This window comes from Ylistrum balloti, unplaced genomic scaffold (genome assembly GCF_031769215.1).
Source record: "Ylistrum balloti isolate Yb309-2 unplaced genomic scaffold, AGI_CSIRO_Ybal_v1 Utg369998, whole genome shotgun sequence".
NCBI lineage: Eukaryota > Metazoa > Mollusca > Bivalvia > Pectinida > Pectinidae > Ylistrum > Ylistrum balloti.
Genome location: NW_026782077.1, coordinates 82,996 through 109,567, shown reverse-complemented (window position 1 = coordinate 109,567; position 26,572 = coordinate 82,996). Strand labels below are relative to the sequence as shown.

At 37.2% G+C, this 26,572-nt stretch overlaps 1 protein-coding gene across 2 annotated transcripts in view; it reads right to left on the bottom strand.

The window, feature by feature from the left end:
* LOC132548026 (potassium voltage-gated channel protein Shal-like) overlaps window positions 1–26,572 on the bottom strand; it is an 82,432-nt gene that overhangs the window by 14,429 nt on the left and 41,431 nt on the right. For both annotated transcript variants that reach the window (XM_060211846.1, XM_060211845.1), the window contains exons 2-3: window positions 4,092–4,254; window positions 125–307 (exon numbers count right to left, since the gene is read on the bottom strand). In XM_060211846.1, coding sequence (XP_060067829.1) covers window positions 125–307; window positions 4,092–4,254 — 346 coding nt within the window. The remainder of the gene's footprint in view (window positions 1–124; window positions 308–4,091; window positions 4,255–26,572) is intronic.

Here is a 26,572-nt window from a genome sequence, read left to right as displayed (position 1 = left end):
CAATATACGTGTACATGAACTATGGTATATATATATATGGCGTACATATCAAGGCAGACTGGGTGTTATTTGGGTACAGACTGCAGTCTGCCGCATGTAGACGGCGCTGTTTTTGTCCACCTACCGTGGTTTTCTCTAGACAATGAAGCAGATGGTGGTGTTGCATCTCCAACATGTTTTGTTTATTGTCGTCTAATTCAACACCGCTCTCTCTTGCTCGGCGTGCTTCCTCTGCCCTTTTCTTGCTGTGAAGGAATGCCGCCCCGCTGGCTTTTTTAGCCATGTGGATACGAGCCTGCCGCGCTTTCTGTAAAAATGTAAACGTTACAAAATATACATACGCATCACAAAAACACATTTAAAAGGTACAATTTTTCAGACAGTAAAAATATCAGAATAAGTATGACAAACATTTTCCTGAAAATGTAAAAATGAAAAAAAAATCCTATTGTACATCAGATTCCTGTTAAAGAGAAACCATTGAGTAATGCCAATTATGGAGAAATTTATGAATATTAATGTTTAAGTCTGGTTACAGATAAATGTTGACCTATTCGAACGTATCAGAGACTGGTGTAATAGATCAGTTTATAAAGCTGTCTGGCCGGTGTCTCGTCAGATGTATTTAGTCGTCATATCCTTGGGATACGACAAGTTTAGATTGAAATCATGCATCCTTATCAATATATAAGAGAAGTCATGTACCCTCATTAATCAGAGGACAGAAGTCATGTTCCCTCATCAATCAGAGGACAGAAGTCATCTACCCTTACCAATCAGAGGACAAAAGTCATGTATCATCATCAGTCAGAGGACAGAAGTCATGTACCCTCATCAATCAGGGGAGAGAAGTCATGTACCCTCATCAGTCAGAGGACAGAAGTCATCTACCCTTACCAATCAGAGGACAAAAGTCATGTACCCTCATCAGTCAGAGGACAGAAGTCATGTACCCTCATCAATCAGAGGAGAGAAGTTATGTTCCCTCATCAATCAGAGGACAGAAGTCATGTACCCTTCCAATCAGAGGAGAGAGGTCATGTTCCCTCATCAATCAGAGGACAGAAGTCATGTACCCTCATCAATCATAGGAGAGAAGTTATGTTCCCTCATCAATCAGAAGACAGAAGTCATGTACCCTCATCAATCAGAGGAGAGAAATCATGTACCCTCATCAATCAGAGGACAGAAGTCATGTACCCTTCCAATCAGAGGAGAGAAGTCATGTTCCCTCATCAATCAGAGGACAGAAGGCATGTACCCTCATCAATCAGAGGACAGAAGTCATGTTCCCTCATCAATCAGAGAACAGAAGTCATGTTCCCACATCAATCAGAGGACAGAGGTTATGTACCCTCATCAGTCAGAGGACAGAAGTCATGTTCCCTTATCAATCAGAGGACAGAAGTTATGTACCCTCATCAGTCTGAGGACAGAAGTCATGTACCCTCATCAGTCAGAAGACAGAAGGCATGTAACCTCATCAGTCAGAGGACAGAAGTCATGTACCCTCATCAATCAGGGGAGAGAAGTCATGTACCCTCATCAGTCAGAGTACAGAAGTCATGTATCCTCATCAGTCAGAAGACAGAAGGCATGTAACCTCATCAGTCAGAGGACAGAAGTCATGTACCCTCATCAATCAGGGGAGAGAAGTCATGTACCCTCATCAGTCAGAGGACAGAAGGCATGTAATCTCATCAGTCAGAGGACAGAAGTCATGTACCCTCATCAATCAGAGGACAGAAGGCATGTAACCTCATCAGTCAGGGGAGAGAAGTCATGTGCCCTCATCAATCAGAGGAGAGAAATCATGTACCCTCATCAATCAGAGGAGAGAAATCATGTACCCTCATCAATCAGAGGAGAGAAATCATGTACCCTCATCAATCAGAGGAGAGAAATCATGTACCCTCATCAATCAGAGGAGAGAAGTCATGTACCCTCATCAATCAGAGGAGAGAGGTCATGTACCCTCATCAGTGAGAGGAGAAGTCATGTTCCCTCATCAATCAGAGGACAGAAGTCATGTTCCTTCATCAGTCAGAGTACAGAAGTCATGTACCCTCATCAGTCAGAAGACAGAAGGCATGTAACCTCATCAGTCAGAGGACAGAAGTCATGTACCCTCATCAATCAGGGGAGAGAAGTCATGTTCCCTTATCAATCAGAGGACAGAAGTTATGTACCCTCATCAGTCTGAGGACAGAAGTCATGTTCTCTCATTAATCAGAGAAGTCATGTACCCTCATCAGTCAGAGTACAGAAGTCATGTACCCTCATCAGTCAGAGTACAGAAGTCATGTACCCTCATCAGTCAGAAGACAGAAGGCATGTAACCTCATCAGTCAGAGGACAGAAGTCATGTACCCTCATCAATCAGGGGAGAGAAGTCATGTACCCTCATCAGTCAGAGGACAGAAGTCATGTACCATCATCAATCAGAGGAGAGAAGTCATGTACCCTCATCAATCAGAGGACAGAAGGCATGTAACCTCATCAGTCAGAAGACAGAAGGCATGTAACCTCATCAGTCAGAGGACAGAAGTCATGTACCCTCATCAATCAGGGGAGAGAAGGCATGTAATCTCATCAGTCAGAGGACAGAAGTCATGTACCATCATCAATCAGAGGAGAGAAGTCATGTACCCTCATCAATCAGAGGACAGAAGGCATGTAACCTCATCAGTCAGGGGAGAGAAGTCATGTACCCTCATCAATCAGGGGAGAGAAGTCATGTACCCTCATCAATCAGAGGACAGAAGGCATGTAACCTCATCAGTCAGAGGACAGAAGTCATGTACCCTCATCAGTCAGAGGACAGAAGTCATGTACCCTCATCAATCAGGGGAGAGAAGTCATGTACCCTCATCAGTCAGAGGACAGAAGGCATGTAATCTCATCAGTCAGAGGACAGAAGTCATGTACCCTCATCAATCAGAGGAGAGAAGTCATGTTCCCTCATCAATCAGAGGAGAGAAGTCATGTTCCCTCATCAATCAGAGGAGAGAGGTCATGTACCCTCATCAATCAGAGGAGAGAGGTCATGTACCCTCATCAATTAGAGGAAAGAGGTCATGTACCCTCATCAATTAGAGGAGAGAAGTCATGTACCCTCATCAATCAGAGGAGAGAGGTCATGTACCCTCATCAATTAGAGGAGAGAGGTCATGTACCCTCATCAATTAGAGGAGAGAGGTCATGTACCCTCATCAATTAGAGGAGAGAAGTACTGTTCCCTCATCAATCAGAGGAGAGAGGTCATGTACCCTCATCAATTAGAGGAGAGAGGTCATGTACCCTCATCAATTAGAGGAGAGAGGTCATGTACCCTCATCAATTAGAGGACTGAAGTCATGTACCCTCATCAATTAGAGGAGAGAGGTCATGTACCCTCATCAATTAGAGGACTGAAGTCATGTTTCCTTAGTGAGAAGAAGTGAGAATTCATCTATCCTTTAATTAGAAAAATTACCAATACAATAGTTATACATATATCATAGCATAAACTGTTATTTTATATGATGTTATTGTTGTACGTTTCAGTAGCAAATTATATTGATTCTGGTAAACTATCATTTCCATCTGATAATGTTGTTGCATTGATGTCAAACAATTGGATATCTTAGGTAACCTGCATTATATTCAGACATAAAACTCTATAATAGTGATTTTTAAATAAGAAAATGGTACAGAGATAAGCAGGACAACCAATTTACACGGAGGCCATTCAGGAATGAAATCGATTAGAATATTTTGCCAACTCAGATGGATACATTTTCATTTTTTTCTATTCCATACTAGAGATAAACAGTTTTTTGTTTAGGATAACGAGATTCCTCGAACACTCCGCACCAGATTACGTAAAATCATTTTAATTCAACTAGCTTTGCAGTATTCTATAGAGAAGAAATTGTCAAAGGTCTTGTAGACTGACAACAACAGGTAATGACATAAGATATTGAAGCCAGGGTACACTGAAAAGTCAATACTTCAGTGCCAAAACAAAGACACGTCCGGAACCGCAGTGAGTATATATTGATGTTAAATCAAACATGACATTTATCAGGGCATATATGATGTTTACATACCTTTTGTGCTTTGCGTTTGTCGGCTCTCTGGTTTTGATGGTAGATTCTGCTAAAGTTTGACACGATGACTGGTACAGGCAAGGCAATGACAAGGACTCCACTTAGTGAGCACACGCCACCTACCACTTTACCAGGTATGGTTTTCGGCACCATATCACCATAACTACAAAGACAAAAGAATGATGATCACTTATCATGTTTCATAAAATTATTAAAACTTCTATGCATGCTGTACGTGTCGCTATTTTCAAATAACTCCATATTTCGATATAATAAATAAATGAAATGAATAGTTAATTTGGTTACTTTATTGCGCCGCTTCGGGCTTCAAATGAGCTGACAAAATTTGAATCCACACCATGTATGGGACGTCGAACACCCCATGTGTGCTTTAATATGAATGACACCCGTTGGCCCGAATGAGAGCGCGCGATAGGTCTTACTGTGGAAGAAAACTTAATTACCCGGGACAATCTACATGGTCTCGCAGATGACCCTATACCTATTCATATTCGTCCGGGAATCGAACCCCGGATGTCAAGGTGAAAGACAAATACGTTACCACTGCGCCACTCGACAACACAATTATCTAATGAGCCGGTGTTAACAGAGATTGACAGAGAAGTTATACAGACGTATGTTTGTCATACACGTTGTTGGAACAATCACAGTGTTGTATACAAATTGGTCGTGTGTATGAATGTTACATATCTTAAGTGTTGATGTACATGTGGAGTGAGAAAGTGAGTGAAGGGGCGGTTACCGGAACAGAAATACAACACAGAGAAATGTTACACGTTTACAACACACAGTGTGTTACCGGAACAGAAGTACAACCCAGAGAAATGTTACACGTTTACAACACACAGTGTGTTACCGGAACAGAAGTACAACCCAGAGAAATGTTACACGAACACGTGGATACAACCCAGAGAAATGTTACACGTTTACAACACACAGTGTGTTACCGGAACAGAAGTACAACACAGAGAAATGTTACACGTTTACAACACACAGTGTGTTACCGGAACAGAAGTACAACCCAGAGAAATGTTACACGTTTACAACACACAGTGTGTTACCGGAACAGAAGTACAACCCAGAGAAATGTTACACGAACACGTGGATACAACCCAGAGAAATGTTACACGTTTACAACACACAGTGTGTTACCGGAACAGAAGTACAACACAGAGAAATGTTACACGTTTACAACACACAGTGTGTTACCGGAACAGAAGTACAACCCAGAGAAATGTTACACGTTTACAACACACAGTGTGTTACCGGAACAGAAGTACAACCCAGAGAAATGTTACACGAACACGTGGATACAACCCAGAGAAATGTTACACGTTTACAACACACAGTGTGTTACCGGAACAGAAGTACAACACAGAGAAATGTTACACGTTTACAACACACAGTGTGTTACCGGAACAGAAGTACAACACAGAGAAATGTTACACGTTTACAACACACAGTGTGTTACCGGAACAGAAGTACAACACAGAGAAATGTTACACGAACACGTGGATACAACACAGAGAAATGTTTTATTGCCTTGTTGACATTCGCTGAAAACCTAATGCTGTCCAATGGTACCACAACTTACACGGGAACGATGAGCTGTTACACTTTCAGACATCATAGAGACTTGATTCATTATTTATTGAAATTGATCAGCTGAGGAAATCATTATACCTCTAATTGCATTAATAAGTAATATGAAACAACACCTGTTACAATGAAACCAGGAGTCTGACAAAATCGCTCGCTGTCGAACTCAAAGATTGAAATACAAAATTGCTCGCTGTCGAACTCAAAGATTGAAATACAAAATTGCTCGCTGTCGCACTGAAAGAAGATTGAAAATAAAATCGTTCACTATCGCAATCAAAGAGTTCTGACCTATGAAATGGCTGTAGTCATCAAAGGGAATTGAAGGACAAAGTCGTTCAGTATCACCACCAAAGATGACTGAAAGACAAAACTGCTCGCTGTAATCAACATAAAGGAATCAAATTGACAGAGGAAATCAATCGTTCTCATTTGTAGAGAGTAGAGGAAAAGAATCGTTCACTGTTTATATAACAGAGAAAGTCAATATCTGCCCACTGTCAAATCATGTCATCTATAGATCGTATTGTTAATCGTGTCTCTAACAGTTAAAATATGTAATATTTAGTTCGATTTGCTCAAGCATGCTATTTTAACAATTCTGTTTATCGGGATTATTACCATGTGAACAGCCGGGGTCATTTTTAGATAGCGTCACCTTGTAGTAGCTGGTGGGTACCTCACTGAACAGCATACGGAAGGTTCGTCACATGCCATTCAGAGCAAACCGCTACCAGAGGGAATCGAACCACGCACTCCTTTTCTTCACCTAAAGTTACGTTGGCCCTCATTTATCAACAAACATTACGAACACGTCTTTAATGGCCACAAGGCACCACTCATATTGGGCAAGAAAGTCTCCATCGGTAATTAATGAACTTAAACATAGTCAACAAAGCCACTGGTAGCACTGACTTCTTATGAATTCAAACATCAAACACAACATGATGTTTGGTGAGATCAATCAAGAATTAACTAGTACCAATATTGACAGTGGCCAATCGATAAACGTCAGGGCAATATTCGGGTTTCTACCTCACTTTAATTCAGAATTCAGAATACATCCTAAAGCTTTGTTAACTCAAACCCTCCCAGTTATTTTGTAAGCGATTTAGAAAAAAGAGATACAGGAATCAATAAATACGTACAGACGGTTCATCTTCCAATCAAAATCCCCGAAATTATTATTAATCTATACAACAACTTATTAGAACCAAAAACAGGAAAGGAGAAAGCTTGAATGTAATACTAACAAGCCAACATGTCTCCTCGACACACAATTATCATACCTCGAATATTTAATTATGATGTAAGATGACCTGTCTAGTTTAGCTGATACGGAGTATATTGTAAAATCATATCAAATGTCTTGCGTGTATATAACTGGAACGGCATGATATTTGTGTAAAATATTAACATTACGCCAATACCTACTTAATGTACACCAGAAACGTCATCCATGTTCTAATATCTGTGTTCACAAGCATCATTCTAAACCGACAGCGATGCCCTAGTAATTTACAAACATTGTTTTAACGTCAATATTATCGGCGATTTCTTTAATCACGTGATTGTGATGTTTTACATTTATTATGTCGTTTGTTCGGGTGTACAGGTGTAATGCAGCTGGGATTAATTCCCCTTACCACTGTATCTGTCGTTTGTTCGGGTGTACAGGTGTAACGCAGCTGGGATTAATTCCCCTTACCACTGTATCTGTCGTTTGTTCGGGTGTACAGGTGTAACGTAGCTGGGATTAATTCCCCTTACCACTGTATCTGTCATTTGTTCGGGTGTACAGGTGTAACGTAGCTGGGATTAATTCTCCTTACCACTGTATCTGTCATTTGTTCGGGTGTACAGGTGTAACGTAGCTGGGATTAATACCGCTTACCACTGTATCTGTCATTTGTTCGGGTGTACAGGTGTACAGGTGTACAGGTGTAACGTAGCTGGGATTAATTCCGCTTTCTCCACATTTTTTATTGGACATTTCAGAACTACTTCACATCATTTTCTTATAGAAAGCTATGAAGTTGCACACGACACCGCAAATACGAAACAACCTTCTTTTCATGATTCTCTCACTATGACACAATGGATTTGTGTTGGTTTTTAATACAACCAACCTCAGAATCAAAAACCAAACCATGCATATCGACCATATAAGTTACCAAGAACCGTGACAACTGACCTGGTAACCTTGGCATTGACGGTTGGTCAATTACAACTCACTCCCCAACCCACAAAATTTCATTGAAGTGAGCTGAGAACAAATTTCAAAAGCAGGTGATTTACAGGTTCAAGACAGTATTTTGATAAATTTGTTTAGTCGATATATCTCTGTATTATGTTCATCATAATTGAGATCAGTTGAATTCATTAATAACATAAAACATATTCAGAATTACAATGCCATATCAAATTTGGTTCTCGTCTTCGAACATCGAATCATAACACAACACTTAATTCAATAAAACTAGGCAAAATATAAACAAAATAAAGATTTAAATGGAGACTCAAATTAAAACGAACAATGTAAAAACTCGTCAACATGAGATTAATCATGTACTACTATCATACGATTTAGAAGACAGCATACACAATTAGTTCGAGGCCTGTTAGCACCCAAATCTTAACTTTGTTATTTATTTTGAACCTATATCCCTTTCACATTAATCTGATATCGTTTATCAAATTATCAATTCCTGTGTGGAATGTCAAACAAGGGTTCGGAGAGTGTACGATGTCCTTTACACTTGTAGTAGTGTAATCCGTTTATGGTCGAATGAAATAATTCAGTACCAACTGACAAACTCGTGATTTGGCAGGACACAAAACAAAAGGAAAGACAACACAAGGAAATAGGATGATATCAAAATAAAAAGGAAGACAACATCAGAAAATGGGTTGATATCAAAACAAAAGGGAAGACAACATCAGGAAATGGGATGATATCAAAACAAAAGGGAAGACAACATCAGGAAATGGGATGATATCAAAACAAAAGGGAAGACAACATCAGAAAATGGGATGATATCAAAACAAAAGGGAAGACAACATCAGGAAATGGGTTGATATCAAAACAAAAGGGAAGACAACATCAGGAAATGGGATGATATCAAAACAAAAGGGAAGACAACATCAGAAAATGGGATGATATCAAAACAAAAGAGAAGACAACATCGGGAAATGGAATGATATCAAAATAAAAAGGAAGACAACATCAGGAAATGGGTTGATATCAAAACAAAAGGGAAGACAACATCAGGAAATGGGATGATATCAAGACAAATGTAAGACAACATCAGGAAATGGGATGATATCAAAACAAAAGGGAAGACAACATCAGTCACGGAGGTGGTTACGAAGAACGAATTGAAAATAAAATCACACATGTAGACTCTGATCCGTATAGAACAGGTTTAACAAGGAATATTCATTTCCTGCATGGTAAGACCATTTGATGAAGAGATAAATGATTTGTCGATACAACGTAAGCTTTAACACCATGGTATAAATAGACATGATAGTATAATCCAATGTATAACATCTTTCACTAGATTTTACAGTAATTGACATTTACGTCTGTCTCTGATGTGTCCACATGTGTCTGATAATTTGTTTAGTCTTGATAGACATGAACTTATGCCTATGAAAGCAGACTATCAGATAATTTTGATTTAATAGGTTATGTCCTTATTCGGTCAAAACCAAATACATTTATACATGAAAAGAGGAGAGATGAAAAAATAATCAGCCTTATCGTCTCATCACTGATACTTTCAAAAAGACAGGTTTTCTATGATTTTAAATATAAGTGTTAATCGTTCAGTATTCCATTATGAAATGAAATATAATGTATCGACTTTAAAAAAAAACAATAAACGGGTTTCTCCGAATGGTCGTTCTACTTCCCAGGTTTCTCCATACAATGTTACCTACAATATGATCTGTATCATTCTATCGTCATCAATGACATTTATCCTTTACTTACAACTAACTCATTGATTTACCTGTATAAATGACCTGTACGCTGTAACTCCTTGTAATAAGTTAAATTCCCATTTATGTAAATACTATATATAGATACGGTTACATGAGAGACTTAAATGAAGACAGAAGTAAAACCCTAAATTTTTAACGCCCTTCTTAGAAAGACTATTGTTAGGACTCTTGGCCCCAGATGTTCAAATTTTAGTAAGTCAACTAGTGGATAGTGAGAATTTATAATTGCTGCCACTGAACAAATGAGAATTTTAAATTCAAACGTAACATTCAAAATATATCAATCTGACCTGTCTCAACAAAACTTTGGAACTTAAGACAAGAATTCTGTTTCCGATTGCAGTGATTGCGACGGATAATAAGTGATAATAGTGTTGATATTGTCCATTCAATGCCTTGTATGGGTCCAAAGTACATGTACATCCAAAGTTTGAGTACGGCTAGTCGTCAATAGCTGGTCCATGCCGTTATACCGCTTTTAATTTCCGGTCCTCCCTTCCCCTCCCGTCTCCCCCTGTCGACGCTACAGTGTTGGCTACTTTCAGCTTAGTGACCCTATGTGTCAAAGAACTCATCGCTTTAGGCTTTTGGCGACTCGTACATGTATAAAGGTGATATTGCATAATTTGATTGTGTCTCATCTCGTTCTGGAAATGTCGACAGTGATAAGAAATGGAGCAATTTCTATTTAGAGCCTCCCTGATCAGATTAGTTGGGAGAGATGACTACCATGCTACGTGTATCATGAGAGACTCACTACTCAAGCCCAACCATCTACCATCATTTCAAAAGGTTAATGTAATTGTCTATCGATAAAAGGCTAAATATGGAAATTCTGCGGCTGCCGAGTGGTATACTGCTAACACCCTAGGTATTGAATGTCTTGTTGGATGTGAAGTGAGGACAAACCATTTTTCTCACTTGGCTTTTTGCAGCTTGTTACAGTTTCATTACAAAAGTTGTTTGCTGAAGTGATATATATTCTTTCTTAAAATTACCTCATCCATCTTGGAACAAAGATATGGTGTTTAGTATTAATCTGGAACGAGAGAACAGTTGTAATTGCAGCGTCATAAGTATAGTGATAAATGGCGGTACAGCGTCATCACATTTGTTGCACATAATTGTACTACGTCATCAGTTTAATATGGCGTTACAGTACCATCAATGTGTAGACAATGCCATTAAGTAGGTGACTCAATATCTGTTGTTAGATACAGAGTTACCTCTCCATATTTGTACTCAGAATGTGATATACCTAAACATCATCACAAGTAAATATTCAATAGTCACGGGACATGCTACAGCTCAGCGTGACGTGATTCAAGCGTTTTCTACAGAACATGTCTATTACATCAGTAAGCACTAGAGATACCGGAAATGTAGCTGTATTTCATCATAACCTGCCATCGTAAACCTCTATTGAACATAAATATCCCCCGGTCAGTAAACCATAGTAGAACTGGATAGTCAGTCAATTCACAAACGAGCACGCTCTCCTGTCAATTATTGATTGAAAGTCGAAATTACACACATGACAGCAGATCCTCAGTATATATATCTGATCAGGCGCACATCGGTTCTAGTTTCACAGATAAATACTGAATAGTACTAATGAATAACAAAAACCGGTCCTGTTTTTCTTCTGTTCATTTATACCACTAAATAATTCGACAGTCTCCACTTATTAAAACGTGATATATTTGCCGGTTTCTGATATTGAGATTTGATACGTCCTTTCGTCAGTTCATTGAACAATCTCAAGCAGTGTCATACGGTACAGAATGGGCATAGATATACCTAGAAAACCAAGGTAACACAACGTATACCTAGAGAGATTACAGGGTACAGTAACACAATGTATACCTAGAGAGATTACAGGGTACAGTAACACAATGTATACCTAGAGAGATAACAGAGTACAGTAACACAATGTATACCTAGAGAGATTACAGGGTACCGTAACACAATGTATACCTAGAGAGAATACAGGGTACAGTAACAATGTATACCTAGAGAGATTACAGGGTACAGTAACACAATGTATACCTAGGGAGAGTACAGGGTACAGTAACACAATGTATACCTAGATAGATTACAGGGTACAGTAACACAATGTATACCTAGATAGATTACAGGGTACAGTAACACAATGTATACCTAGATAGATTACAGGGTACAGTAACACAATGTATACCTAGAGAGATTACAGGGTACCGTAACACAATGTATACCTAGAGAGAATACAGGGTACAGTAACAATGTATACCTAGAGAGATTACAGGGTACAGTAACACAATGTATACCTAGGGAGAGTACAGGGTACAGTAACACAATGTATACCTAGATAGATTACAGGGTACAGTAACACAATGTATACCTAGATAGATTACAGGGTACAGTAACACAATGTATACCTAGAGAGATTACAGGGTACAGTAACACAGTGTATACCTAGAGAGATTACAGGGTACCGTACCACAATGTATACCTAGATTACAGGGTACAGTAACACAATGTATACCTAGAGAGATTACAGGGTACAGTAACACAATGTATACCTAGATAGATTACAGGGTACAGTAACACAATGTATACCTAGATAGATTACAGGGTACAGTAACACAATGTATACCTAAATTACAGGGTACAGTTACACAATGTATACCTAGAGAGATTACAGGGTACAGTTACACAATGTATACCTAGAGAGATTACAGGGCACAGTAACACAATGTATACCTAGAGAGAGTACAGGGTACAGTAACACAATATATACCTAGATTACAGGGTACAGTTACACAATGCATACCTAGAGAGATTACAGGGTACAGTAACACAATATATACCTTGAGAGATTACAGGGTACAGTAACACAATGTATACCTAGATAGATTACAGGGTACAGTAACACAATGTATACCTAGAGAGATTACAGGGTACAGTAACACAATGTATACCTAGAGAGAGTACAGGGTACAGTAACACGATATATACCTAGATTACAGGGTACAGTTACACAATGCATACCTAGAGAGATTACAGGGTACAGTTACACAATGTATACCTAAATTACAGGGTACAGTTACACAATGTATACCTAGAGAGATTACAGGGTACAGTTACACAATGTATACCTAGAGAGATTACAGGGTACAGTAACACAATGTATACCTAGACAGATTTCAGGGTACAGTAACACAATGTATACCTAGATTACAGGGTACAGTAAGACAATGTATACCTAGAGAGATTACAGGGTTCAGTAACACAATGTATACCTAGAGAGATTACAGGGTACAGTAACACAGTGTATACCTAGACAGATTTCAGGGTACAGTAACACAATGTATACCTAGAGAGATTACAGGGTACAGTAACACAATGTATACCTAGAGAGAGTACAGGGTACAGTAACACGATATATACCTAGATTACAGGGTACAGTTACACAATGCATACCTAGAGAGATTACAGGGTACAATTACACAATGTATACCTAAATTACAGGGTACAGTAAGACAATGTATACCTAGAGAGATTACAGGGTACAGTAACACAATGTATACCTAGAGAGATTACAGGGTACAGTAACACAGTGTATACCTAGACAGATTTCAGGGTACAGTAACACAATGTATACCTAGAGAGATTACAGGGTACAGTAACACAGTGTATACCTAGACAGATTTCAGGGTACAGTAACACAATGTATACCTAGAGAGATTACAGGGTACAGTAACACAATGTATAGCTACAGAGATTACAGGGTACAGTAAAACAATTATAAACCAAGATATATTACAATGTCGATTTTTTCAATATGTCGAGAATTTATCAGCAAACGAATTGATCTGGTTTGATGCATCCGTGTGAAGACAACAAAGAAATCCCTCATCCAGTGTAGGATTCGCATCAGTGATCTGCTGGGGTCATGACCTCGAACTATTTACTGATGTATACGTACCTACCTTTATGCACCACAGAGACGTCTAGTATACACATATATAAACTAATAGTCATACAATTATGGACTTCTATTAAGGTCAATGTATGGTGTGATCAACACAAGCAAAAGCACCATGAAACACAGTGTTGATTGTAGTATATCTCTTTGAAGTCTTATTTATAAAAGATTAAATTGTAGTCTATAGGTCGAGTATAAACAATCATAATTACTTGTTGATTTTTTTATTATCCGTAGACTAGTAAACATAGCATCGCTATGGCAACCCAGTCTTGCTAAAAGCTATTCACAGAATTTCTTCACAAAACACTTTCTTGGTACACACATACACACAACTAACACATCATCCACAGAATATTTTAAGTACACAATCACAAATTAAATGATAAAATGATAAAACAAAAACAAGCAAAAACAAACGACATGAAGTAAACAAACAATAAAAAACAAAAAGAAAAAACAACATGTTACGTTCTTAAATAAAACCTCAATGAGTAGGAAACATTTAAAAATGTGTCAGCTTTTGTTTAAAAATTGGCACAGCTATGGTTTGTTTTCTCTGAATCTGTATCAGTCTCCGAATCTGTATCACAATACAAAACCTTCAAAAAGCATCGCGATTGCACCCTACACTCCCAGCTTCTAAAGTGTTAACCCACACTAGATAACAATATATCTTGTACATTATGTATACAGAAAACCTCACTGCAAATACGCTTCACACTGGTCATTTCTCTAAAGAAGGGGACTGTAGTTATCGTCACACACTAGTTAACTTCTGGAACACAGTTAGTTGCCGATAAATCTATATTACAAACACTACAATCGAGTATCCTTAGAGCTCCTGTTCCGAATTTCTCGTTTGGCAATTATTCAACTTTTCATTACCACCTGAAAAAAGACTGTTTTGTTTTCAAAATATGCTTTCCATGTTTCGTCTGGAAGAAAGTTAATTTTCACCGAACAAGACGACCCTCCTGTAATTTAGAACATTTGTACTTGGAGAACTCTGCGTCGAGTTGATATATTTCATACTCTACCTCCACGAACACCTCCTCCATTCCAAAGAACTAATTAGTTCTATTCTGATGTTATATGCCCACTGATAAAAAAGGTGTTTATTTCTTATAGAAAACGTGATGTTTTTACCGCCTCGCTGATTGTTCAAAAAAATAAAAGGAAAAATTCTCTAGGATGATTGTTATAACACCGTTAACTAGCATATGTATGTTCTAAAAGTGTTTTCTAACGTGGGGAAATACCTGATCTTATTTCTCTTTATTTCCACCATATTTCCTGGACTAAAATACAACAAAAGTTTATATGACAACATTTAGTAAAATCTCATGTTCACAATGTATATCATTTATAGGGCACTTAAGTTATAACTGACCCAAAGAACAAACCTCTCGTCAAAGTTAAGAGAGAATTGCTCCATTTCCTAAAATACCCATCAGTGAGATTTGTTTTACTAGCACAATGGGTATACAAATGTATCATTACTGACGGGGCATTCAGCCGTGGTATCTTTAACGTTTATCACAACGATCTCTAACTTTTGAAATCACAGATGAAATTTATCTGGCTACATTACATGGGGAGCCAACGCCATGTCCATTCAAACTGCAATCATCAGACCGTATATGCCATGAATATGACCTTCCACCATCAATTACCTTATTGTTCTTACTATATGTACATATACTAGGAAAAACAACAAGAAAATACCAACGTGTCAATATGATCATAATCCAATCTCAAATTCAATAAAATATAAACAAGAGAAAGATTTACAAAGACACTTCTGAAAAAGTACACGGATAATAAGACCAAGTGTTCCAGGAGAGTAAGCGTCTCCTGCTTCATCGACGACACCCGCCATGTAAATCTTGGTCAATCCAAGTCAGCAATGTCACATTCTCAGATAGGATCGACTTATACAACACCAGAACCAGCTGTTACTACAGAATATATATTTTCATGGTATTAAGACTATTTATCTATATATACCTATATATATATTGTAGATTTGTATATACAGTCGTTGGTATCGTTTACGTTTTAACATATATATTAGAATTGTATCCTCTATGACATTCTGTCTATGTATAATATTCAAGGTAATATATATATATATATAGGATCTTACATGAGTTTGTATGAGAATGAAACTAGTTGATTTTTTTTATGTTAGCGAGTGTTTTACGATATGAAATTTAAACACTCTAATAAATGGCATAACTCACTTGTGACATGGAATCGAATTTAAGCTTTTTTATCACAAGATCGATTTTTCATGCAAATATGGTAGAAAACGGACATTTCTACGTCAGACGTTAACATATGTCTCTATCTATGGTGTCAGTAATTACGTCACAATACCATCAGCAAATTTCCTTTTCTATAGTGACGTGACATTAAGCATTATTACATACATGTAGTATGCAAAAGTTTGACAAGGATATATTCAAAGACTAAAAATTATCACGTGATAATTATTTATAATGGAATATTACCATTTGTCCATGTTCATGGAATTCACGTCAGAATATTCTGCTTATATACAGCAATCAAAAAGGACTATTTATCATTGTTGTCAATAGATAGCATTCAACTAAGAAGATCTCGTACCAAGCAGAAAGTAATACCTAATATATTAAAAACCGGAAGTAGAATTAAATTGTTTTCTAAATTATGATAATATTTCTACTGTTTTGATTTACTGTTTACAGATTGACTGTTTTAAATTAACTACGCCAGAGGCGAGTTTTTTTCAACAACGTCCATGCGTGTTATTCTATGCCATTCCTCGTTTTTCTTGCGAGCTCTTTATCTGTTTCAATGTTTCTCAAACATTCGTTTCCACGAGCTCTTTATGTTTCAATGTTTCTCAAACATTGGTTTCTACGAGCTCTTTATGTTTCAATGTTTCTCAAACATTCGTTTCCACGAGCTCTTTATCTGTTTCAATGTTTCTCAAACAAGCCACCTGCATTTTATTTGACGTTTTATCAAATTGTAGCAGTAACAGAGGACACAATAAGATTCCCCAGTGTATGTGAATTTCCGGTATTTTGAAACCGGAAGTGAACGCATTAATCTAATCAAATGGCATTATTATACAAACCTGCTGGTTCTCGTCGTCACTTAATTAATTGACATTTCAAATAATATTAGTTAAATTATATTTAATGGAAATGCTGTTATTCAAACACACACTTAACATGTTATACAAAAATCATGCCGAAAGACATTATAAAAAAAACACTTTTCATTATTTATTTCATTGTGTACTTTCAAGAAGTGGCAGGTCGTAAATATGTAAAAGTTTAATTCATTGTTGTTACCTAGGAAATTAAGAGCTCACTTTGAAAGGTGTTTAACAACCAATTCTGTCCCGGTAACTTTTAATCCACGGAATCAAACGGGTTCTTTGTGTAAAAGTCAAAACTATAAAATAACGTTCAATGTACACTGACCGTAGTAAGCGGAACACAATAACAGTTTAAACATCATAAGTACAGGTAAATTTGTTTAGATTTCACGCCTTTCCGTCTCATTGATGTGTAATGTATTTTTCAGACTGTGTTAATGGTTGATTTTGTGGAAGATAACAAAATATAAAAAAACTGAAATACAATAAGAAAGATCAAATATTTACATCAAGAAAAAATGTGATGTCAGTAAAATGGGATAAGCCAGTCATAAACATCTTGTCGAGATGAAACAGTAAGCGGAGGAAACCCACCTGGGCAGATAGATGTTCACGCACGATATAGGATGACAGAGCCCTTGCACGTCTTAGCGAACGGAGACTGTGTAAGCTTGTGTGTTATACCAACACCAACATGTTTATTGATCTAGGTTATATTTGATAAAACATTCGAGTATTCATTCTGTCTTAAAAGTTGATGTTAAACCACGTGCTGAAGGTATTTTTGAATGGTCGCCATTGATTGTTATAAGATTATACGGTTCGACCTTGTTTAATAAATGTTTTTAAAAAAATGATCAATCGATTTATACTGCGGTAAATGGAACCGACTCGGGAGTGGTGTGAGAATGACAGCACAGTCAGGACGTCATCGGCAATGCTTAATATTACACACAGTCGTGTCATGCCGGTCTGAAAACTTACAGCAGCCTCCAGGGTAACAGACAGCTGTGGTGTATAGCCTACCATATACTGTGGCGCCTGATACATTATCACTGAGAAATGAAATGAACAATCCTTCGATTAAAATAAACAATTGTGTTGTTTAGTAAAGCAGGCTGGAAGTAAAGATAATGACGAGGGTCGCCCATTAAGATAAACTTATGTTAAGATTCTAGAAACAAAAGGGAGATATATGAAAATTATGAAATGTATTGAATTATATGGAGACTGCTTATTCCTTTCTAGATTGTGACATTTCCCTTATATAAATATGTACGCCCTTAGTATCACTGACAAGTTCGAAAAGGACGAAACAGCTGTAGGCCGTAGTTCGATTCATTCTTTGGCTCTACTGTGTCTAACTAAGTTGTGTAAAATCTTTGATGTTTAAATCTGTTGATCTTTAGGAAAATGATAACCAAATGGTTCATGAAATAATCTTTATACATAATTCTAAATATAGCATCAAAGCCAACGTATTCGAACAATATCTTCCTTAATCCATAGCGGTTTTAAAATCCGAGTTGATTTGTTTTACATAAAAGTGGCGATTCGTCCAAAACTTATGACAGTTAACGACGTCTGTCCAATAGACAGACTGGCTAAACACAAGCTAACATTTCTATAAACTTCTTCAGAATTCTAGGATAATCTGAATTTTAAGATAATCTATATTTTGTCATTGATAGCTGTGTCTATCGAATTTTAATAAGAAACTTAGTTTTATTTTCAAGTTCTTCGTCCTCAGCTGTTGTTTGCAGTTTTTAGAAGGACGTTTTTTTCAAGTAATACCATGTGAATGTATGCTTAGGCAACAGGAGAGAATAAAGGTCTTCATCAAAATCACTAGCTGTCCAAGACAACAACGTCAACAAATTTCTGCAGGCTGTTTTCAATATTCTAAATCAGAAAGACAACATATAATAATGAGAGAGGTCAATTGTATATATATTTGTTCACAATATCTTAGTTTTCATGGAGATAGTTTTTCATATTACAGGAATGAATTAACGTACCCGCATAGGGTTAAGATCAGCTGTTTCTCATATCTATTTGTCTGTTTGAAAAAAAATACCGGCATATCAGCTGAATCTCCATTCCAACTGGAACTCTATGAAACTACAGTAACATAGGAACAACGGATTTACAAGGAAACTCATGTAAAAGTACTATGAGATTAAGACCAAGTATTCCTGAAGAGTGAGCTTCTTTTGCTTCATCGACTACAGCAGCCACGTAATTATTGGTTCAAGTAAATAATGTCACGTTCTTAAATGAGAACAATGTAAACAACAACAGCCAAAATAACGAGCATGGAACACGCCCAGCTTCATATAGCACAAAGAAAGTAGAATATTTCCAGATCTGATCGTTCTGACTACCTAAAACCTCACCATGATATACATCCATCCGTTGATATAACATTGATTGTGTTTGGTCTGTAAATACAAATTTCTTTTTTTTTAATTTGCAGCAAACTATATAACTGCATTCATTGATTATGAACCTTTGATGAGGTCAATATTTTCCAATTTCTATCGATATTACCCAATATTAACCAATATCAAAGGTAAGCAATCTTTATACTACAAATGTACCGGTAATATCCAGGTTAATAGATAATTTTCATATTTATATATACACAGTGTATATAACTATATTTTTACAGAGTAAACAAATTCTAAAACCTTTCGCAAAATAAATTACCCAAATGAAAAGATCACAAATAATTATCATAGAGACCTGTTTCATATTCTGGGGTTAATATGGTACGGTTGATCTTAATTCAGAAACATGGAGTCCATATGATCCTCATGTTCTATATTTAGAAACACAGAGTTGAAATGGTCCGGCTGTTCTAAATTTAGAAGCAGGGAGCCCATGTGTAATACATCGGCGTGACGTGATGATCTTTTTATCAAATCAGGACAAGAGAAGCTCTTGACCAATGTAATATTATAATTTTTAATTGCAAATGCTGTTACTCAACGGCTCTTTTTTCAAAGAAAACCGTGCAAACACCACGTGACTTTCATTGACATTGACTGGAAGCACAAACACTTATCATCAACATCAACGACTGCTTTTGTTCTTGATTTTAACACGCCTTAATAAAGAGCTATAATTTATTGTATTGGTTATTATTTGAAAACCCTAGATATATTTGCATGACAATGTGCAAAACACTTGTGTCAAAAATCACACGGCATGGTTAATTAATAATTACAAACATGTTCTCACCCCCGTCTTTAACAAAGTGATTAAGAAATTAGTAAACACCACATCCTTGCTAATGATCGTAAACAACAGAAAACGTCAGTCTAATAGCAAACAATACCGCCTTGTTTATTAATCAGAATTAATGGTGGAATCTGTTTACAACTATGACTTATAGCCTGTGCTTTTGTCTTCGAGTGTCGCACAAAGCACCTTCGTGAGAAAAGAGATAAGTCGGTATACCATTTTATTTCCTGTTGTTTTCATCCTTTCACTTCATGGTGTTTCATTTTGTTTAACCTTTTTCATTTTATTTTTTTTTTCGAAACGATATCATCTTAAAATGAATTCCATTTCACTACTCGAAACGAATAGTATTTACATAAGATACAAGAAACCCGGTACACGGAACAGAACCAATGATAATTGGAATCGCTTTTGGCGTCTTAGATTTGAATTAACTCGGTAAAATTGTAGAAAATTTCATTATTTTAGTAATTCAAAAATAACGACAAGTCCATTACATTGTAAACGCTACAGGGCTACGTGTACTTCTACAATATATAAGATATCTAGTAAAAACGCAATAAAACTGCCAAAACCATTTCAAAAAGTTGTATTATCGGGTTATAATGTGCAACATTCAATTTTCTTTGGGAACAAACATATTGGTAACTGTTTATATAGTGTGGTTTACTGACTAGGCCAATGTCCCCGGGGAAGGCCAACTGAGTAAACTACTAATTGGATTGAATATCATTATCATGGTTCTGGTGTGCATATTGGCTGTTATCGGGACATTTACAACACATACATATTAATGGGACCAGTGGAATAACTCGCAATGATATAGTAACTGTCATCCTGTAACAGAATCATATAAAAATCAATTATGGCATAGAAAGTACATGATGTGGTATCTCTTGGTATCAGCAGATTTGTATTGCGATCGACCACAGATCTAAACGCAGATGACGGATAATCACATCAGCCAATCAGCAGCCTCTTTGGGTTCTCTAAATCGAAAATGAATTACCGAGGTCTATAGCTTCAATTTTCGGATTGCCAGCGATGTAGATTACAAGTGTGGAAATACAACCGATCGATTGATGTACATGTAGGCTAGAAGGTGTCTGACACATATTGAACCAGAGAAAATACGCAAGTATGAATATATTACACAGGTATATATGTGGGAGACAGGTATAATACTGTACTGATGAAAAGTGTATAAATATGTATATATTACACACACACACACACATACACATACACACACCCTCGCACACCCTCACACACACGCACACACACACACACACACACACACACACACACACACACACACACACACACACACACACACACACACACACACACACACACACACACACACACACACACACACACACACCCCACCACCACACACACAAACGAGTATATCCTGGGGGAGTGTATATGTACACACCCGGGTATATCTCAAGCTAGTGCACATACCTGTATTTCTCCAATAATACATTGCTATTCCACTCTCAGACAACTGAGTAAACGTGGTTACGGTTGGATAAATATATGATATATACCATAGTGGTTTATAGTATAGTAATATATGGCCTTTCGGTCTTTTGATTGAGGAGTTGAACTTTGACCGAAAGGGTTCTACACGCTCTCGCGGAAATTTAAAACCGCATTTAGCAGATCGAAACTGATTTTTGAATTATTGAATTTCGATCAATTCATTGCTTGGAATATATTAAAACAATTTATCACTTATTGTGGTTTGTGATAAATTATCAAATTTTAACGTATTTCTAACATAATCAGTTTTGCAAATTAATTAAAAGCATTTCACTACCAGTCATACTATTACGCCCAAACTGATGAAACAAAACACATGATGGTTCAGTGGGGAGTGTATGTACACAGACAGGTATATATACTGGGGAGTGTATGTACACATACAGGTATATATACTGGGGAGTGTATGTACACAGACAGGTATAAACTGGGGAGTGTATGTACACATACAGGTATATATACTGGGTAGTGTATGTACACATACAGGTATATATACTGGGGAGTGTATGTACACAGACAGGTATATATACTGGGGAGTGTATGTACACAGACAGGTATATATACTGGGGAGTGTATGTACACAGACAGGTATATATACTGGGGAGTGTATGTATACAGACAGGTATATATACTGGGGAGTATGTATACAGGTATATATACTGGGGAGTGTATGTATACAGACAGGTATATATATTGGGGAGTGTATGTACACAGACAGGTATATATTGGAGAGTGTATGTACACAGACAGGTATATATACTGGGGAGTGTATGTACACAGACAGGTATATATACTGGGGAGTGTATTTACACAGAAAGGTATATATACTGGGGAGTGTATGTACACAGACAGGTATGTATTCTGGGGAGTGTATGTACACAGACAGGTATATATATATATACTGGGGAGTGTATGTATACAGACAGGTATGTAAAGTGGGGAGTGTATGTACACAGGTATATATACTGGAGATTGTGTACACAGACAGGTATATATACTGGGGAGTGTATGTACACAGACAGGTATATATACTGGGGAGTGTATTTACACAGAAAGGTATATATACTGGGGAGTGTATGTACACAGACAGGTATGTATTCTGGGGAGTGTATGTACACAGACAGGTATATATATATATACTGGGGAGTGTATGTATACAGACAGGTATATATACACAGGTATATATACTGGAGTGTATGTACACAGACAGGTATATATACTGGGGAGTGTATGTACACAGACAGGTATATATAGTGGGGAGTGTATGTACACATACAGGTATATATACTGGGGAGTGTATGTAAACATATAGGTATATATACTGGGGAGTGTATGTACACAGACAGGTATATATACTGGGGAGTGTATGTACAGGGGAGTGTATGTACACAGACAGGTATATATAGTGGGGAGTGTATGTACACAGACAGGTATATATACTGGGGAGTGTATGTATACAGACAGGTATATATATTGGGGAGTGTATGTACACAGACAGGTATATATTGGAGAGTGTATGTACACAGACAGGTATATATACTGGGGAGTGTATGTACACAGACAGGTATATATACTGGAGAGTGTATGTACACAGACAGGTATATATACTGGGGAGTGTATGTACACAGACAGGTATATATACTGGGGAGTGTATGCATACAGACAGGTATATATACTGGAGAGTGTATGTACAGGGGAGTGTATATACACAGACAGGTATATATAGTGGGGAGTGTATGTACACAGACAGGTATATATACTGGGGAGTGTATGTATACAGACAGGTATATATACTGGGGAGTATGTATACAGACAGGTATATATATTGGGGAGTGTATGTACACAGACAGGTATATATACTGGGGAGTGTATGTACACAGACAGGTATATATACGGGGTATATGTACAGGGGAGTGTATGTACACAGACAGGTATATATACTGGAGAGTGTGTACACAGACAGGTATATATACTGGGGAGTGTATGTACACAGACAGGTATATATACTGGGGAGTGTATGTACACAGACAGGTATATATACTGGGGAGTGTATGTACACAGACAGGTATATATATATACTGGGGAGTGTATGTAGTGGGGAGTGTATGTACACAGGTATATATACCGGAGAGTGTGTACACAGACAGGTATATATACTGGGGAGTGTATGTACACAGACAGATATATATATATACTGGGGAGTGTATGTACACAGACAGGTATATATACTGGGGAGTGTATGTACACAGACAGGTATATATATACTGGGGAGTGTATGTACACAGACAGGTATATATACTGGGGAGTGTATGTACACAGACAGGTATATATACTGGGGAGTGTATGTACACAGACAGGTATATATATATATACTGGGGAGTGTATGTATACAGACAGGTATGTAAAGTGGGGAGTGTATGTACACAGGTATATATACTGGAGAGTGTGTACACAGACAGGTATATATACTGGGGAGTGTATGTACACAGACAGGTATATATACTGGGGAGTGTATGTACACAGACAGGTATATATACTGGGGAGTGTATGTACACAGACAGGTATGTAAAGTGGGGAGTGTATGTACACAGGTATATATACTGGAGAGTGTGTACACAGACAGGTATATATACTGGAGAGTGTATGTACACAGACAGGTATGTAAAGTGGGGAGTGTATGTACACAGACAGGTATGTAAAGTGGGGAGTGTATGTACACAGACAGGTATATATAGTAGGGAGTGTATGTACACAGACAGGTATATATAGTAGGGAGTGTATGTACACCGACAGGTATATATATTGGGACAGTTAAGGTACACATGTGCAACACGTTGATCGTTAGAGTATGGTGACATAATCACTTTGAACGATTAAAAATAAATTAATTATTCATTTGTTACTGTACCCTTTTCCAGCTGAGATTGAATATATCGTTATAACGTTTGACACGTACACTGTAGTGGTTACATCTTGTGGGCACACGACAGATGCTTAATCCTCTAGTCTGAACATTTCCAATTTAAAACCTCTGATAATATTTTACCAATCGGGTTATTTAATTTGTATATTTGAATTGTAATTTTTCCAAGTTAATTATTTTTTCACCGATTAGCGTAAATACAAACTTGAAAGGAACATAATGGCTAGTTGCGGGATAGAGATCACAAGTCAAAGTGATCACTAACTTACACATCCACAAAATACATAAAAGATTGCGCGGCACAGATAACAAGATCATAAATCACAATAAATGTGCGCTGCCTTGATGTGAAGAGCGTACACGTTGATTGGCCTTGTAACCAGGCGTTAATCGTTACTTGGCTGTGGAATCCATTATGTAACCTATTGTTACTAAAGCGTTACTACAACCGCGTTTTCAAACTTAAAATTGCAAGGGTAATTAAAACACGGCAGTTTCAAGATATAAAACCAGACAACTCAATTTGAAATTGTTTATTAAAAGCAATTTAGTTTTGATAGTCAATATAAATTTTAAGACATAAAAACGCAAAAACTGTGCCAGAAGACAACGACTACGTCTTCTTATGGCCTAATCTCATTGATTCCCGCAAGGGGGCGTGCGTGGTAATCTACATCATGACAACGCTTTGTTGAGGCGCGACTTATTAAGTGCCGGGCTGTGTATTATTTGAAGTACTCTGAAGCTGTTTCCTGTAAGGTGTTAACAAGGATTCTGACACTGGTATCTGTTGTCTTCCTCGTGACTGTGTCATTACTGTTTTACAAAATCAGGAATGCCTGCGTGGATGTCGATGTGTACTCGCTGACAATGACCGTATTCTCCAGAGAAAATATCCGGAGCTACATAAAATCTTAACAGCGGCAAGAAACACATTATGTGTACAATAGTAACTGGAATATTGATAGTCTACGATATTAAGATAACTGAGAGAAATGGTGTCAACGCACCTCAAAGTAGGTTTTAATCAAGAAAAATTCCTAATGTAAATAGTTGTGTTTTCTTTTACCCTATAACCCCATCTTCCTCAAGCAAACCAAACACAAGGCTTGTGTATGATCCGAAATATGTGTTGTAGAAAATAATAAAACCACTGGCATTTCACTTATTTTTATAATATTTTCCCCGTCTTTTTTATCTCCAGATGGAATGTGCGCAGGACTATAAAGTTCTTACACATTTTTGAAAAGTTCCAAATTAGAAAATACTCATAATCATAGTTGAACTCAATGAATATAAATCGATTTAAATTCGGGCCTCTGTAGCGGTTCTGTATTTTCATATCGTATTCCTGACATATGCGTAAATTGTAATTATTTTTATAGCTGTAATAAATTACTGTGATGACGTCAGTGCGAGCTAACAAGACGCATTTAACATATTAAGAATGCATTGTACGCTTTCTCAACATGATTCATAGTAGCCAATCAGAGACCGTCTTGATGTTGTGTTAACTCAGCATTATATGTTATTTTTGTCTAATGACTTGATAAACAATAACACATTTTATCTTCCACAGCTCAATAAAAACTGACGAATTTAGGCAATGTATTCCTATCAGATGAAAACGGATTTATATGTAAAACATTCTTCTGGAAATGTCTTTTATTTCCTGTCAGGCTATTTCTAGTCAAACTTAAGTCCTTTTCATCGTATAATACAGTGTGATAGCACTATAAAATCGACATCACTTTCGCACAACCACAAAGTGCCTTACACGAATATTTAACAGCCACTCACGCATTTAACTCATGTACACACCCTACATATTTTAGGAGACCGCCCTTATATGACCATAACTGTTGATCGGACGTTCAGTCATAACCTTAACCTAGTACCACACGAAATCAACCTGTCTGATGTTGTGGTACTTAACCGTAGCTATATATAACACTCCCAATCGATATCCAACTGTGTTTAACATTCTCGACCTCGCCCTTCAAGGATGTCTTTCC